At 42.3% G+C, this 18,806-nt stretch overlaps 1 protein-coding gene across 1 annotated transcript in view; it reads left to right on the forward strand.

Moving 5' to 3' along the window:
- Drl-2 (Derailed 2) overlaps positions 1-18,806 on the forward strand; it is a 942,221-nt gene that overhangs the window by 22,513 nt on the left and 900,902 nt on the right. Inside the window, exon 3 of the mRNA XM_068229325.1 lies at positions 1,869-2,062. Within this exon, the coding sequence (XP_068085426.1) occupies positions 1,869-2,062 (194 nt within the window). The remainder of the gene's footprint in view (positions 1-1,868; positions 2,063-18,806) is intronic.

The following is an 18,806-nucleotide window of genomic DNA, read 5'->3' on the forward strand; positions in this document are numbered from 1 at the left end:
ATTCGGTTTACTCTGTCACTTGGTAGAGTAAAGCGGAACGTGGAAACTGACATACAGGCAACCCGAATGCTGCCAAGTGAGAATGTCTGCACGAGGTAGCTGAGGCCATACGATTATTAGGGCAGATAAACAAAATGTTGGGATGTTGAAAATTGGTTAATTCCAACGGTTGGGGGCTCCATTTTCAGAGACGCGCAGGTCGCCAATCAGGTGTTAACTCGAGGTGTAAACCTCAATGGTCGATGCACCAGTCGAGATTGTCTTCGCGAGGAAAGTGACTGCCTTTTTATAATTATAAGCAAGGCTATGATATGTTGATTCAAATTCAAAAGTTCGGTAGGGGCAACTCTTGAAATGAACAAACAGTAAGGAAGTGGTAAATTCTGACCATAACAATTGTCCTTAACGATGTGAATTCACCGAATGCAGAGTCGGTCTCGGCCCACAAGTAGCCACGGCTGGGCCGTGATCCGACAGCTCTGCACTTCGACCGGCCAACCGAGAAGAGAAGGGGTGGCCATGTCTCTACGCCTCTCTATTCGGGAGACGGAGAGAGACTGGTCCCCATTGTTGTCTGTCTTCCTGCATTCTCCTACACTAAGGTGAATGCTGGGGTGGTTCCTTGTATAGGCCACGATCATCAAATCTCTCACATTATCCGCATATCTCTTTCTCAGATACAAATCTCCTGACCTGAGAGATGGCGTCACCGTCTAGGAGGCCCGCCCCTCCTTCACGGGAGGAATTAAACATTCAGTAGTAGTAGTAGTTATTGGTGCTAGTTATATAAAGTTCAAACATCCGCCTCTAGGTGGGACCCTTTATTAACAAAGATACATCTATCGGCAAGCTTCAGAGCTGCATTTTAACACAAAGTTCAGCACGTCTCAATGTCTATATGCTTGAAGTGCTGCCTAACTGGAAGGAGAGGCCCACTTGTGTTGCAGTTATTATTAATCGAGCAAAATACTTTGTTGGACATTGGTGACAGTGGGTGCTGCTTGGTAGGATAAGAGCCACCCATAAGGCATCTTGAGCGTCATTTTGTAATATACTGTTGATTGATCACCGTCAATATCTGTTCTATGGACTAGCAAATGATGGTATTCGAGAGCGAATGCAAAGGTGGAAGTTCATATACATTTGTATTATATTTTCAAATCCATGACTCGTGTTTAATAACGTTTCACAAAGCAACCGGCTTACAATTAGCTAATTGACATTCTCCTCGGAGGGCGTATAAATGTAAACAGGAATTCCTGACGTAGCTTTTTATAAGCCCGTCATCTTCTCGTAACTCAATCTAGTTAAGAATACTCTCAAACACATACATCCGTCCATTAATTAATTAAGTAATTTCTTAAATTTGTTGTTTAAAATAGAGCAGTGTATAAACAGCGGATGGAAAAAGTAAAGGAGAAATAGATTCCAATCAGCCAAGCAAAAAGATTCAGTAACAACACATCCAAAAATATCAGTATAAGGTTTTACAATCCCTGTTGAGACATCAGCACACCTTGTCTTCACTGCACCGAAACCTACTTGCATGGGTGTATGAACGATTTCACAGCCTTTCCGAATACTACGAGAAAAATACCAGAACCTTAAACATGGCATTAATCTTCAAGTTAAAATTCCTTCACTGTTCTGGTCAGCCGTGAATGAAACCGCCTTCCGCGGCAGATCAGAGGGTCTCAAACAATGGAAGATTTAAGCGAGCATGTTAAAAACATCGTCCTTGCGCCTGCGAAAATCGCTATGTTATAATATTTTTGGGGAAATACTGACCCGCAGCACATATACAGAGTGTTTCAAAAAGGACTTCACAACATTGACAACTCATAGTTATTTATTCATATCACTTGCAGGCATGGTTTAGGTGTCATCTTGACTGACAACAGATCAAGTTTTGACTCGCGTGGTATGCTAGTACAGAATCACGCCACCGCAATCGCTAGTGGCTGTTGCAGCAAAGATGGCTGCCTTTACCTGTTTGAAGGATCGAAGGCGGCGACAACTGTGCAACGTAATTTTCGTTCAGAGTATGGTAAAGATGCTCCCAGTAGGCCTACTATTTTTATTAATGACATAGGTGTTTTATTGAAACTGGATGGTCGGTAAGCCATACGAAATTCTTAGGTCGTCCGCGTACGTCTGACGATATCGTAGAGTAAGTAAGACAACGCTTCGAGCACAGTCCTCGAAAATCGACTCTGCGTGCATCTCGAGAGCTGGGCATCCCACATACGACTGTTTGACGTGTGTTAAAAATACGGTTGCATCTCAAACCATACAAGTTCACAATGGCGCAGCAACTAAAAGACACTGATAAGATTACTTGTAAGAACTTTAATTTGGAAGAAGATGAACATTTCATTGTAAAGAGTATCTTTAGCGATGAGTCGACTTTTCACTTAAGTGCTTAAGTTAATAGACACAACTGTAAGATTTGGGGCAGTGAAAATCCCCAACAAGTCCTAGAACATGAACGTAATAGCCCAAAATTGAACATGTTTTGTGCATTGAGCAAGAGCAAAGTTTACGGGCTTTTCTTCTTTAGTGAGAAAACTATCAACAGAATAGTGTGCTTAGATATGCTGGAAAACTTTTTAATTCCCTAAATTGATGTTGATGACCAAGAACGCAGCGTAAACTTTATGCATGACGATGCACCACCACACTGCCTCTCCGACGTCCCAGATTTCCTGAATGTACGCTTTCCGAGTAAGTGGATTGGCCGAATTGCGCTAATTTCATTTCTCCCACGCTCACCGGACCTGACACCTATTAACTTTTTCTTGTGGGGATTCGTCAAGGATACAGTGCTTGTTCCTCCCTTAACTGGGTCTCTACCTGAACTCGGGCGAAGAAACTGCATCCCAACTGAACGAGTTACGCCTGATATTCTGTAGCGAGTTTGGCAAGAAATCGACTTCCGATGGGGTGTGCGCCCCATTACCGGTGGAGGTCACATTCAGCCTGTTTAGGTAAAACTTGATCTATTGTCAGTCAAAAGGACACCAAAACCATGTCTGTAAGTGAAAATAATAAATAACTATGAGTTGTCAAATTTGTAAAGTCCTTTTTTTTTAACAGCGAAAATTCCTTGACAGTTAGCGCACAATATTGAACTGATATGAGAGAACCTTACCGGACAAATTTCTAAGCTAACATATTTCACAGAGCGATTTTTACAGACGCAACAACGTGATCTCCATGCCTCCATGGCTCGTAGAAGGACATGCATTCGTCTTCTTCTTATCTAAGGTACTATAGCAGTCCTACTCCTCTGACATCAGACGTAAAGTCATGATTGCTTCACGTGTTGCTATACTTCTTCTGAAGCCAAACTGGTCTTCTCCCAACTCATCTCTAACTTGTCTTCCCGTTCTTCTGAAAATAATATGTGTTAAAATTTTGCAAGCACCTTCAAACGCACATATACCCGGTTGACGTTATTTTCGACCACCCTGTATACTGCAGTGCCAACGGCTGTAGACGTGTTGAAACACCGGATCCCGTGAGATCTCCGAAGTTAAGCAACATTGGGCGCGGTCAAGATTTGGATGGGTTGCCACGCGCTGTTGGTGGGGGTAAGGGAATGGAGGAGCGGAAACTCCAGTTCAGGCACACCTCTGCGGAGGTTCGGACCTGCCTTCGAGCAGAATACACCCTTACTTACCTTACCTATATCATCATCATCATCATCTGTTTACCCTCCAGGTTCGGTTTTTCCCTCGGACTTAGCGAGGGATCCCACCTCTACCGCCTCAACGGCAGTGTCCTGGAGCTTCAGACTCTTGGTCGGGGGATACAACTGGGGAGTATGACCAGTACCTCGCCCAGGCGTCCTCACCTGCTATGCTGAACAGGGGCCTTGTGAAGGGATGGGAAGAGTGGAAGGGATAGGCAAGGAAGAGGGAAGGAAGCGGCCGTGGCCTTAAGTTAGGTACCATCCCGGCATTCGCCTGGAGGAGAAGTGGGAAACCACGGAAAACCACTTCCAGGATGGCTGAGGTGGGAATCGAACCCACCTCTACTCAGTTGACCTCCCGAGGCTGAGTGGACCCCGTTCCAGCCCTCGTACCACTTTTCAAATTTCGTGGCAGAGCCGGGAATCGAACCCGGGCCTCCGGGGGTGGCAGCTAATCACGCTAACCACTACACCACAGACCTTACCTATATACTGCACATAAATACCTACACGGCGAGTCGGCTAGAATGATCAAGACAAACAACACGTAAATTGTTACAAACATCGAAAAAATGTCTGCTGTTACTTGCCATTGCTTGAAGAAAACACTATTTTCTCAAGAAGTACCTGTTAGATTTTGAAAAATATTAACCTTGAGTTTTCAATGCTTACGTTTCTAAGGCAAAGTGTAGGAATTAATGTATCAATCAATCAATACTGATCTGCATTTAGGGCAGTCGCCCAGGTGGCAGATTCCCTATCTGTCGCTTTCCTAGCCTTTTCCGAAATGATTTCAAAGAAATTGTAAATTTATTGAACATCTCCCTTGGTAAGTTATTCCAATCCCTAATTCCCCTTCCTATAAATGAATATTTGCCCCAGTTTGTCCTCTTGAATTCCAACTTTATCTTCATATTGTGATCTTTCCTACTTTTATAAACGCCATTCAAACTTATTCGTCTACTAATATCATTCCACGCCATCTCTCCGCTGACAGCTCGGAACATACCACTTAGTCGAGCAGCTCTTCTTCTTTCTCTCAATTCTTCCCAACCCAAACATTGCAACATTTTTGTAACGCTACTCTTTTGTCGGAAATCACCCAGAACAAATCGAGCTGCTTTTCTTTGGATTTTTTCCAGTTCTTGAATGAGGTAATCCTGGTGAGGGTCCCATACACTGGAACCATACTCTAGTTGGGGTCTTACCAGAGACTTATATGCACTCTCCTTTACATCCTTACTACAACCCCTAATTACCCTCATAACCATGTGCAGAGATCGGTACCCTTTATTTACAATCGCATTTATGTGATTACCCCAATGAAGATCTTTCCTCATATTAACACCCAGATACTTACAATGATCCCCAAAAGGAACTTTCACCCCATCAACGCAGTAATTAAAAGTGAGAGGACATTTCCTATTTGTGAAACTCACAACCTGACTTTTAACCCCGTTTATCAACATACCATTGCCTGCTGTCCATCTCACAACATTTTCGAGGTCACGTTGCAGTTGCTCACAGTCTTGTAACTTACTTATCACTCTATAGAGAATAACATCATCCGCAAAAAGCCTTACCTCCGATTCCACTCCTTTACTCATATCATTTATATAGATAAGAAAACATAAAGGTCCGATAACACTGCCCTGAGGAACTCCCCTCTCAACCTGTAGTTGCATAAGAGAACATTATATGTTGATATTTTCGATTAAGAGCATCTGAAGATGGAGAACTGATTTTCGATATCTTGAACAGTTTACTGTTCGAGTTTTTGGGTGAACGTTTTAGTTAACTCGCCGTTTAGTGTCAAAATCAAAATCCAAAAAATAAATAATTTATTGTCAAGCAACTCAAAGGAAAACGAAGGCAATATCCATTGAAAAAATCTTTTCAGGCCAACGTTTAACAATTATTTTCGTGTAACCTAAGCTGGAGTATTACAGAAATTGTGTCCAAACCTCTAACTTCAAAGTTTAAGTCGCGTACTGTCAGCTTGCATTCAGGAGATAGTAGGTTCGAATCCCACTGTCGACAGTCTTGAAGATCGTTTACCGTAGTTTCCCATTCTCACATTCATTAATGCCATGGTAGGTTTTCCTACTCCTGTACCTTTCATATCCCATCGTCACCATAAAAACCTATTTTTCGGTGCGACGTAAAGCAAATTGTAAAAAATAACCAATTCATTATTTCGAGTATAAGTTGCCGGCACTGCGTACCGCCACAAAAAAACCACTGCGTGTATTCATAATCAGTTTATTGCTCCCCATAGTCAAAAACATGATTAAGAAAGCTCTGTTTCCAGTTGAATGTGATGCCAATGATGCTCCTGACAATGTTGTCTGGGACACCGAAGATTCTAGTTGCTCAGCTCCCAATTACAGAAGTGCATCATTCATCGAGTGTGATGACTCTCGTTGTTTACATTTGTGATTGACAGATGTCAATATAAAGACCAACAGGTTTGTTTTAAGTATCTGTAAGGGCAGATAAAATTAGTAGAATATTCATTATTCAGAGGGGAGTTTCCTGTCGTATTCATTATACGAATATATATCTACTGTAGGCTCAGTATGTATATTTATTGCTGTGGGCAGCTAAAAGTTTTACCATAAGCTTTGTTTAGAGCTGAGTTTTCCATTGTATTTGAGTTTATGCCATTATCTGTCAGGAACTTCACTTATATTTCTTTTAAGGACTGCTGGTTAGAGATTTTGAATGATCACCAAATTACGCCGGTAATATAAACAAGGGCAATGATGTATGTCCACCCTTCCCGACGTCGAACTTGTGATCATCAATTTTACAGACTACATTTAATCCACCGAGGCAAATAAAATATTTCCCAGTTATAATTAAAATCTTCAAAGAGGGAACACATAACAATTAGTGAGTTCGTATTTTAACAGCAGTTCGATATAATTTCATTTTACTGTAGGATAAAGCACATTAAAAAGTAAATTTTAATATTCCCAGGCAAATAATTAAAATGCACATAAAGGGCCTTCCCCCACCTATCAAAGCTAGAGATAAATAAGTGTATCAATTCCAAGTTAATACATTATTTAAAAGTCCTTTGTAGACCTCAATTTCAATGTTAATGAAGTTCAAGAGAGGTTTACACTGTGAAACTAGCCTTCAGTCTCATCAGTAAAATTCCAGCTTGGAATTTCTTTCAATGTACAAGATAACCATTTATAAACCGATTAAGTAATCAGGTTGTATTCAATCCAGTTCTTTTCTCTAAGTAACAATTGAATTAAATTCATTAAAACTTGCATAATAATTAGTTTTTCGTTGTTGTTTCCTGTGTTCATTAAATATTCTGAAATACTATTAAAATTTTATAAAGTGTCTCTAACGTAATTATTTGTAACATTATAATATTCATATCCAATTTAAATTATTAACGTTAATTAGGGATTAAAAACTTTGATGGTATATTACACGGTCTGAAATACCAATGAAATTGTTACCTTTCGTTTTATCGCGAGTTTTTGTTTTGAATGGGATACCTGCTTACCAGCTCATAATTTACTAATTGGGAAAATGTTCTTCGACATCTTTGCCTTTCTTCTTGGTATGCCTTGGAGGAGATATATTTTTCCATTCATAAGTTTTAATTATACTTGCGAGGAAAAGGCTAACTAATTGAAATGCCGCTTAAAATATTAATTACCACCGAGAAAGTGGCCACATGGTTTGGGTCAAATGGCTATCAGCTTGTATTCGGGAGACAGTGGGTCCGAACCCCTCTGTCAACATCCCTGAGGATGGTTTTTCGTGGTTTCCCATTTTCACACCAGGCTGTATCTTACTAAGGCTACGGCCGCTTCATTTTCACTCCTAGTTCTTTCCTATCCCATCGTCGCCCACAAGACCTATCTGTGTCGGTGAGACGCAAAGGAAATTATAAAAATGTATTAATCGCCTCAATTACCAATTTCTCGTCGTCATAAATGAAGAGTATACGGAGGATTACCGAACATGTTAAGATGACACTAGAGGAGCCGTGTTCCTCCGCAGCATTCATTATAAATTGGTCACATAACTCGTCTTGATAACCTGTTGTAGTCATATTGCTTTGCCTGCCCTTTTCAATGTTTTACAAACATTTAATAAGAAACGAGTTATGGTATGCCTCAGTTCGTAGTCGGATTTAATTCATTCTGACGTCATCATGCCGTATGTTTAGTAAAAATCTTCTCTTATCTTACAGTTCTTGTATATAGAACAGTTGTCTTCGGAGCTCATAGATTAGTCTCGACGGAGCGCTTTTTTTTTTGCCAGGTAGAGAATTTTTTTAAGACCCAGATAATGTCTAAGGCGTATGTCACGATGGGGTCTGTTTGTACGTAGACTTTTTTTAAATCTCAGCAGCATGTAAGTTATTTAGAAGCTGGAAAAAGTTGGAGTATATAGCAGAGAATAGTATTCTTCCGTGATCAAAGGAAGTGTATACTATCTGGTTTTACAGGTAGTAATCAAACACGGCTGCTTGCAATGATATTACTAAGGATGAAAATCAGATATCAGAATACTTTAGTCGCTTAGCAACCTGCTAAGTACAGAATATATTGCGGTTAGAGTAAGCCTTCGCCTGCAATTATTAGAGTGATCATTTGATGATTTGATTTTATGATTACTCGAAGTTGGCTGAACTTACAGACCTATCAATCTCTCATGTTTCGCTGGACGGTAATTCCGGAGATAATAAAACAAAACTGAAGCAAAACGGCTCCAAAGAACGGACGGATGGATTTGCCAAAGCTGTTTTTAGTGAACTCCTTTAAAATACAGATGTATTCATTTTTTAGTTACCTTGCATTGTAATCTTCCGTTTAACATGGATATATTTTTGGGCTGTGTGAGTCTATCTGAAATTATCGTCATCAATTTATCGTATACAATTTTGCGTAGACAGAAAGCCGTCAGCGTGGAAACCAGGCAACCAGTGTTTGTCATCTGTCTTCCTCACGTTATTTGCCCCTGTGTCTGGGGGCGGTAGAATAACACCCACCGTATCCCCTACCTGTCGTAAAAGGCGACTAAAAGGGGCCTCAGGGGCTCTGAACTTTGGAGTGTGGATTGGCGACCACGAGGCCCTCAGCTGAGTCCTGGCATTGCTTCCACTTACTTGTGCCAGGCTCCTCCCTTTCATCTATCCTATCCGACCTCTCTTGGTCAACTCTTGCTCTTTTCCTACCCCGACGCTATTAGGTTTGCGAGGGCTAGGGAGTCTTTCTTTTTCACGCCCTTCGTGGCTCTTGTCTTACTTTGGCAGATACCTTCATTTTTCGAAGTGTCGGGCCCCTTCCATTTTTTCTCTCTGATTAGTGTTATATAGAGGATGGTTGCCCAGTTGTACTTCCTCTTAAAACAATAATCACCACCACCACCACCTCACGTTATTACCGTGTGCCAGAACATTGCCTTCTATATACAGTAGGTGCAAATGGGGCTGTGTTTTAAACGAGTTTCTACTGTTTTTCACTGGAGTTTCTTCCAGGTCACAGCAAAGCCCCTCATACACGATAACGTCATTGAAGGCAGCAGAATTTTTCTTATAATTCGTATTTTGCTCATATTTATGGCCATAAGATGTTGTGCTAAATCAGCGACCATTTTGTTGGTCGTAGATCTTGATGCTACAAGGATGCATTACCTGTATGTCTTGCATGTCATAATAGGGTAGTAAGAGGGAAACAAATAAATAATTTGTGCTCTCTCTCTCTCTCTCTCTCTCTCCGTCGTCTTCCAACCCAAAAACACATCCATTTTGCAATGATCTTTCCTGTATCAAACATATCTGTATTTACAGTGTGTTTCGAAAGTGCACATCACAATTTGAGGAGTAGCTTCCTCACATATAGGGAGGAAAAAAATGGTGTATAAACTTGGGTGTGGAAATGCGTACCTTCTTGGCCTCTACGATCACCTGATCTGAACCCGTAGGACATCATTCTGTGGGGTTACGCATATTATTTGGTGTACGCGACTGCTGTGGTGGGTGAAGCAACGCTTCATGGCAGAATTTTAAGGTCCTTTCAAATAATACCTCCATCACCTGGCATATTCCAGCGTGTTCGTGGCTCCTTCCGACGACAAGTGGCGAGTATTTTGAACACCTCTTGTAAAGTAATGACCGAAGTCCATTAATATACGTAAGCTAGCCCAAAACACCTGAGATTTTAGCCGACGATAGAGTCTGATTTCTCGGAAAGTACGCATATTGAACCCATTTTTATAAACATGGGCCACTTCCTTCCCAATCCTAGGCCCTTCCTATCCTATCGTCCTCATAAGACCTATCTGTGTCGGTGCGAGATAAAACAAAACTATACGGAGGACAAGTTAGACATTTTTGGGAACTTTTCAGGATGTATAATAATAGACAATTTTATTCAATGTAATACATTCCAAAAATAAGAGAATAAATTTGAGTGGATGAAACAAGAGGGACCTGAATGACTTGAATATCAGGGAGGACCTCAGTAATTAAAGACTCATTTGTGGTGAAAACTAGCATCATGACTGATAAAAAGTGGTCAGAAGAATGGAAGAGACAACACAGTGAATTCATGAGGAGATTTTGGAAGAATAGGAAGGTGAAAGTCATCAATCCAATGAATAACTGCCATCATTCCCTATGAAAGGTCATAACGAAACAAGAGGACGAAAAATAATGATGATTTAAAATCTGCCATTACTATTTTGGTCGATTTATCCTTGCCTACTGTGAGCTTGCATCCGGGAGATAGTAGGTTCGAATCCCACTATCGGCAGCCCTGAAAATGGTTTTCCGTGGTTTCCCATTTTCACACCAGGCAAATGCTGGGGCTGTACCTTAATTAAGGCCACGGCCGCTTCCTTCCAACTCCTAGGCCTTTCCTATCCCATCGTCGCCATAAGACCTATCTGTGTCGGTGCGACGTAAAGCCCATAGCAAAAAAAAAAAAAAATATCCTTGCCTAAAAACAATGAGCAAGGAAAAGAGAACACAATAAATTGTGCTTTTCACAGCTACAAATCAAATATTGTTTCGTCTTCTTCTTGGTTCGAATGGGCCTACACTGGAATTCACTTGCTGAACTGTTGGGCTTTAATCTTTGCCCAGTATTGTCGCATTTTCTGCCGGTGTAACTCCTTTCTTTTATCTGTCCAGGGCTCCCTTTCTTTCGAAGCTTTTCCTGAAATCCATGGACTTCTTTCAAGGTACGTCGTACAGACCGTCTATCTCGAAGATCTGATATTTCCAGGTCTTCAATGTCCTTTAAGTTTCTGTCAGTCAATTGGTACGAATCGTCTTGTTCTGCCAGAAGATGAACAGGTGATTGGTCAGTTTTTTGGAAGCTGACTTACTATATGGCCAGAGAAATCTCCTCTCCTTTTCCTAGCACAATCAGAGAGCCTTACTGTCTGTTCGTAGAGTTCAGAATTTTGCCTTGTACGGAATTCTTCATCTTCTTTTAACGGACCTAAGATATTCCTGCGAATTCTCCTCTCTCTGACTTCCAGTTTCTCCATCAGACCTCTTCGGTTCAATGAAAGGCACTCCATGGCATACAGAGCTTCTGGACTTGTAGAGCTTCAGTTTCAGCTTGCTTGGTGACAGGCATTTTTTGTTATAAGTGTTCTCTGTCAGTCGATAAGCCAGTTCCAACTTGTTGACACTCATGGATAATGATGCTCTTTCTGATAAGATGGGTTCAATCCATTCGCCGAGATACTTAAATTTCTGAGTCATCTTGATTTTCCCCGTTCTAGTAGTATCTCTCTGCTAGATTCTTTGATGTCGGTGAGGAACTCTGTTTTTTCAAAATACATTTGAAGACACAATTTGGCTGCCTGTTTCTGAGGCAATTGACCTGTATTGTTGCTGTATCCAGCGAATCGACAATCAATGGCACGTCGTCAAGCAAAGGTCAGGCAGTCTACAACCAGCTCTTCCTTCCTATGACACAAGTATATCCTACTCGTGGCTCAGGTGGCAGCGCGTCTGCCAGTCACCGCTGTGTTCAGTGGTTCAAATCCCGGTCACTCCATGTGAAATCTGTGCTGGACAAAGCGGAGGCGGGGCAGGTTTTTCTCCAGGTACTCCGATTTTCCCTGTCATCTTTCATTCCAGCAACACTCTCCACTATCATTCCATTTCATCTGTCAGTCATCAGTCATTGCCCCAGATGCCGGGCGAGTTGGCCGTGCGGTTAGGACCGCGCAGCTGTGAGCTCGCATTCGGGAGATAGTGGGTTCTAGTCCCACTGTTGGCAGCCCTGAAGATGGTTTTCCGTGCTTTCCAATTTTCACACCAGGCTGTACCTTAATTAATCCCACTCCTAGGCCTTTCCTGTCCCATCGTCGCCATAATACCTATCTGTGTCGGTGCGACGTAAAGCAATTAGCATTGCCTCAGAGGAGTGCGACAGGCCTCGGCAGCCGGCAAAATTCCTATCCTTGCCGCAAGATGCGGGCTTCATTCATTCCATCCCTGACCCAGTCACTGACTGGAAAACAGGTTGTAAGTTTTCATTCATTTTCATATATCCTACTCTGGACACCCAAGTTGGTCAGTTCATTGAGTCATTCTCTCACAACTTTTTTAGTCCATTTTCTTGTTTCACACCTGTTTTTATTATAAACAGCTGAAGTAAACTTACGTTTAAACTGCTTGATTTTACTTTGTACAATCTTCTCTGTGTTTAGTACTGACGTGAGACGTCCTACTTTTTTAATTTCTAGCTTCTCTTCTGCTGAATGCAAGCTGAAGTGTCTTATCAGCAAACTGGGAATTTGTGAAATTTAACAACTTGAGTCACAGTTGAATTAAAGTAGCAGCAAAGCTACACTTTCTTTTCTCCAGGAAAAGTTTTACGACACTGGCAGTGCAGAAGCTAGCGAGATGCGAACGCATGACAAATGAGTTGAGAATGCACTCTGTCATTTGCATGCGAAGCAAATATGCATCGCCCACACTCCGCTGGACTGAACAGAAACTAAGCTATATGGATGTTGATGCAGAGGGCCTAAGATGGAGGAATCACTGCTCAGAAAGAATACATTTAAATGCCTCTGAATGGGAGTAACGAAACAAGAAGAAAAAGAAGAGATATAGACGATTTAAACGAAGCAATCACTGCTCAGAAAGAATAACTTTAAAACTTTAATTTGAGCTTAAAACGAAGGAATCAGTGTTCGGAAATAACTTTAAATCTCTAATCCTTTTAATTTCACCGACCTGGTAACCCTAGGCGGACTTTGTCAAGCGGTAATTTTCGTCTACCTCGACGTTCTTCTGCCTTTCAAGTACCTGACTTGGCAAGAATTAGGTTAAGGAGATTTTCTTTTCAAATATCCTTGTTGACTTAAGGAGCCGTAAAAACACTCTATCAATCGATATTGGAGCATGAGTAATTCTTGAGGACAGTCAACCGGACGTACAGGCAGCATACAGCTGTATGTACTATTTAATTCACAGCTTACGTGACGGCAGCACGATTAATATTCAACCCCTCCTCGTATACAGCCCTGCAAGGTCACACGTGGCTACGAGAGACATTAGCAAGTAAATTATATCATTATACATAAATAATATATTGACATACTTAATTATATTTTATTTACCTAAAATTCCTAGCTCATATCTCTAGGGTGATTTCAACACTGACTTGCTTGGCCGAAGGGCTAAAACTGTAGATATTTTCCGATAGAGCCAACCGTTTACCCGTTATTTAAATTAAGGTAGTGCAATAGTTTCCCAACCTTGGGACATAACACTGTGAAGGTTTCCAGGTCACATTCGATGATCATTCCGAATGTAGTTGATGAAAACGTTGTGCGTTAAATACGTGGGACATAACTAGGGCCCGAAACTTTTGGGCTTTATGAAAGCGGCTTTAGCCTTTTATTTTCACAGTTTTTAAATTGATTTTTGCCTTTTATAGAAATCTTGCCAAATTTACAGCTGAGACGTGTGTAGGAAAAGGAATTAGGACGATTTGCATCATGACATTATTGCGCTACTCTTCTAATAACCATCCCTCACCATCGAACTGCCGCATATAACAGCTCATTCTCGGTGTTTGCCGCACGAGAATCGAATCGTTTACCGGACGACGTCAGAAGAATAACAACTACAGTGTCATTTAAAAGAGCGTTAAGAGGTACAGCAAGATGCGAGTGACCTGTGCATTTCTGGCCTTTCAGTGATCGTGCTACTAGAATATCATTAAGCTATTATTATTATTATTATTATTATTATTATTATTATTATTATTATTATTATTATCATCATCATCATCATCATCTGTTTACCCTCCAGGTTCGGTTTTTCCCTCGGACTTAGCGAGGGATCCCACCTCTACCGCCTCAAGGGCAGTGTCCTGGAGCTTCAGACATCGGATCGGGGATACAACTGGGGAGAATGATCAGTACCTCGCCCAGGCGGCCTCACCTGCTGTACTGAACAGGGGCCTTGGTGGGGGATGGGAATATTGGAAGGGATAGACAAGGAAGAGGGAAGGAAGCGGCCGTGGCCTTATGTTAGGTACCATCCCGGCATTCGCCTGGAGGAGAAGTGGGAAACCACGGAAAACCACTTCCAGGATGGCTGAGGTGGGAATCGAACCCACCTCTACTCAGTTGACCTCCCGAGGCTGAGTGGACCCCGTTCCAGCCCTCGTACCACTTTTCAAATTTCGTGGCAGAGCCGGGAATCGAACCCGGGCCTCCGGGGGTGGCAGCTAATCACGCTAACCACTACACCACAGAGGCGGACTATTATTATTATTATTATTATTATTATTATTATTATTATTATTATTATTATTATTATTATTATTATTATTATTATTATTATTATTATTATTATTATTATTATTATTATTGCTGTTGTATGTACGTCTCACTGTGGTGGAATTTTATTTCAGTTATGTTTTGATTGTGTTTAAATTGTGTCTTTGTGTCGGTGCGACGTAAAGCCCCTAGCAAAAAAATAAATAAATTGTGTCTTCTAGTATTAATTACGGTAGTATTACTTTTGACTTTAATGTATGCTAATTGGTTTAGTGTAAGAGAAGGCCCAATGGCCTTAGCTACGCCAATAAAGACATTTATCCATCTATCTATCATTCCATATGTGTATGTTTGGCAGTTTCTAGCAATTGAATCAAAGACATTGGCAAGTAAACATTTGTATCTGTCTTTACTGAAGCGAACATTTGTGCAGTCTCTTAGGCGAAGTAATTAGAACGATGTTGACACTTAACTGGAACTGGATGAGTTCGTGACATCAAGTCAGTGTTCAGTCAAGGGACGTATATTTTAAACGTTCTACTTTAAAAAAAATTAAACAGAACGGAGTTTGTCATATTTCTAGCAATTGTACTTATCGGGATACTTTTATGACCAGGTCCCAGATTTTCTTGACCTAAAAAAATGACCTCAAAATTCTCAAGTTATGTTCTAAAATCTAACAAGGAATGAGCTGTTCATTAAAAACTAAATTACATACATTTCTAGGGATGCACAATATTCATAATGTATCAATTTTGTGATTTTTACATTACAGTACTTCAGTTTTTACCTCTCTTTTTTCCTTAGAAATAAAAAAGAAACCGTTTTTCCCTTCCCGAATATCAAATGATCACAACTTGTCTCCGGTCATGGCCATCCATCAATGGCTACTAATTTCAGACGGCAACCAGCCTTACGACATAGCCTGTACTGTTGCTAGGGTTACATTTCCGTCACACATTTTGTTTCACAAATTTTCGCCCGCCTGGTGGCCATGATCGTTTAAGCGTTAATGTATAAACGGTCTAGCATGGTGGTTAGCCGGTTCGAGTCCCGTTGGTCGAAAATATTTTCACCATCAGAATGTTGGCCGCCAGGGTAGGGGAGGTGATGGTATACAATTTCTAATCACTAGAATGCGTGCCAAAAGCATGGATTAAATTCCAAACCTCTTCACAGTGCTCATATGGAGTGAGGGCATATGATGCTGCTGTTGATTTGTCCGACGGATGGGGACGCTAAGCCTTGAACAGACCCCTAGGTGCTATTCGACGGGACTAGGCTATGCGCCGGCACCGGGTTTCGCCCTCTCTCTACTATCATATATCAGGTCATTCATTTTATCTCGTTAATTCCTCTGATTAGGTTGACGTCAGGAAGGGCATCCTGTCGTAAAAACTCGCTTCATACCCCACCCCGTAGAGAAACTGGACAAAGGTTGTACAAATGATCGTTACACACCGCCGGTCATAAGACATACTTACGTCAATATATGAATATCTGAAGGTCGCAATTGTATTGACACCAAGCAGTTCGTGAAGACAAATGATCCGAAAAGGAAAATAACTATCCTATAAAAATAATCCTGCTCCAAACTTCCGAAGATGAACATTCACGTTACCTTTCTGGTACGTAGATAGAGAAACTGATTGAATGGTGAGGTTAAAGTTGGATAAATACTTAAAAATCAAAATCAAAAACGAAGGAAACCGAAATATGTCAAATAAAACAAGAGGTGCCTCTGTGGCTCAGGTGGCAGCGCGCCGGCTTGTCACCGCTGGGTTCCGTGGTTCAAATCCCGGTCACTCCGTGTGAGATTTGTGCTGGGCAAAGCGGAGGCGGGACAGGTTTTTCTCACTTCGGTTTTCCCTATCATTTTTCATTCCAACAACACTCTCCACTATCATTTCATTCCATCTGTCATTCATTAATCATTGCCCCGGAGGAGTGCGACAGGCTTCGGCAGCCGGCACAATTCCTATCCACACCGATAGACGGGGGCTTCATTAATTCCATTCCTGACCTGGTCACATGACTGGAAACAGGCTGTGGATTTTCAATAGGACAAGAAGAGCAATAATGATCTAAAAATGAAATATTCAGGTGACCGCGCATCGGTCCCTCACCGCTGGATTCCGTGGTTCAAATCCCGGTTACTCCGTGTGGGATTTGTGCTGGACAAAGCGGAGGTGGGACAGGTTTTTCTCGGGGTACTCCGGTTTTCCCTGTCATATTCCATTCCAGCAAAACTCTTTAATATCACTTTATTGTCCGCCTCTGTGGTGAAGTGGTTAGCGTGATTAGCTGCCACCCCCGGAGGCCCGGCTTCGATTCCCGGCTCTGCCACGAAATTTGAAAAGTGCTATGAGGGCTGGAACGGGGTCCACTCAGCCTCAGGAGGTCAACTGAGTAGAGGTGGGTTCGATTCCCACTTCAGCCATCCTGGAAGTGGTTTTCCGTGGTTTCCCACTTCTCCAGGCGAATGCCGGGATGGTACCTAACATAAGGCCACGGCCGCTTCCTTCCCTCTTCCTTGCCTATACCTTCCAATCTTCCAATCCCCCTACAAGGCCCCTCTTCAGCATAGCAGATGAGGCCGCCTGGGCTAGGTACTGGTCATTCTCCCCAGTTGTATCCCCGACCAAGAGTCTGAAGCTCCAGGACACTGCGCTTGAGGCGCTAGAGGTGGGATCCCTCGCTGTGTCCGAGGGAAAAGCCGACCCTGGAGGGTGAACAGATGATGATGATGATGATGAAATGAAATATTACAAAATGGCGAAAAAAGACTATATTTCTGTAGTCTGGATCAATGAATAGGATTTTTCATGTATCTGCTGACTAGGATTCCACCTGCTGTGAGAGGGAGATGGTGACGAAGAATACACCCACGGCATCCTCTGCCTGCCGTAAGTGGCGATTAACAGGGCCGACCAAGGGATGCTGAATTTTGAAGCATGATATTACCTGTGATTGTAATAATAATAATAATGCTAATTGCTTTACGTCCCACTAACTACTTTTACGGTTTTCGGAGACGCCGAGGTGCCGGAATTTTGTCCCGCAGGAGTTCTTTTACGTGCCAGTAAATCTACCGACACGAGGCTGACATACTTGAGCACCTTCAAATATCACCGGACTGAGCCAGGATCGAACCTGCCAAGTTGGGGTCAGAAGGCCAGCGCCTCAACCATCTGAGCCACTCAGCCCGGCTTACCTGTGATTAGTACCATCACACGAAGAACACCATGAGTCGACTTCCCTTGCGATTAGTACCACTATGTGAGGAAAACCGTTGGTCTGTGGGTGGATAAATATTGGTGTATCCGTGTATAGCATCTGCCACTATGACGGAGGCTCCCTTCTGTCAGGTTCTGTTCGAACACTCCATCATCTGGATGTGGACATCACGAGTCTGCGTTTCACGGAACACCACGGGTCTGAGCATTGCCTGTGACTTGTATCACTATGTGAGGAACACCACGGGATAATACGAGTCCCTCTGATTAGTACCACCATGTGGGGAACACCATGTGATAATACGAGTCCCTGTGACTTGTATCCACTATGTGAGGAACACCACGGGATAATACGAGTCTCTGTGATTAGTACCACTATGTGAGGAACACCACGGGATAATACGAGTCCCTCTGATTAGTACCACTATGTGAGGAACACCACGGGATAATACGAGTCCCTGTGATTAGTACCACTATGTGAGGAACACCACGGGATAATACGAGTCCCTGTGATTAGTACCACTATGTGAGGAACACCACGGGATAATACGAGTCCCTGTGATTAATACCACTATGCGGGGAACACCACGGGATAATACGAGTCCCTATGATTAGTACCACTATGTGAGGAAAACCACGGGATAATACGAGTCCCTGTGATTAGTACCACTATGTGGGGAACACCACGGGATAATACGAGTCCCTGTAATTAGTACCACTATGTGGGGAACACCACGGGATAATACGAGTCCCTCTGATTAGTACCACTATGTGGGGAACACCACGGGAAAATACGAGTCCCTCTGATTAGTACCACTATGTGGGGAACACCACGGGATAACACGAGTCCCTCTGATTAGTACCACTATGTGGGGAACACCACGGGATAACACGAGTCCCTGTGATTAGTACCACTATGTGGGGAACACCACGGGATAATACGAGTCCCTGTGATTAGTACCACTATGTGGGGAACACCACGGGATAATACGAGTCCCTGTGATTAGTACCACTATGTGGGGAAGACCACGGGATAATACGAGTCCCTGTGATTAGTACCACTATGTGAGGAACACCAC

Source organism: Anabrus simplex, chromosome 10 (assembly GCF_040414725.1).
Source record: "Anabrus simplex isolate iqAnaSimp1 chromosome 10, ASM4041472v1, whole genome shotgun sequence".
In the NCBI taxonomy this organism is placed as follows: domain Eukaryota; kingdom Metazoa; phylum Arthropoda; class Insecta; order Orthoptera; family Tettigoniidae; genus Anabrus; species Anabrus simplex.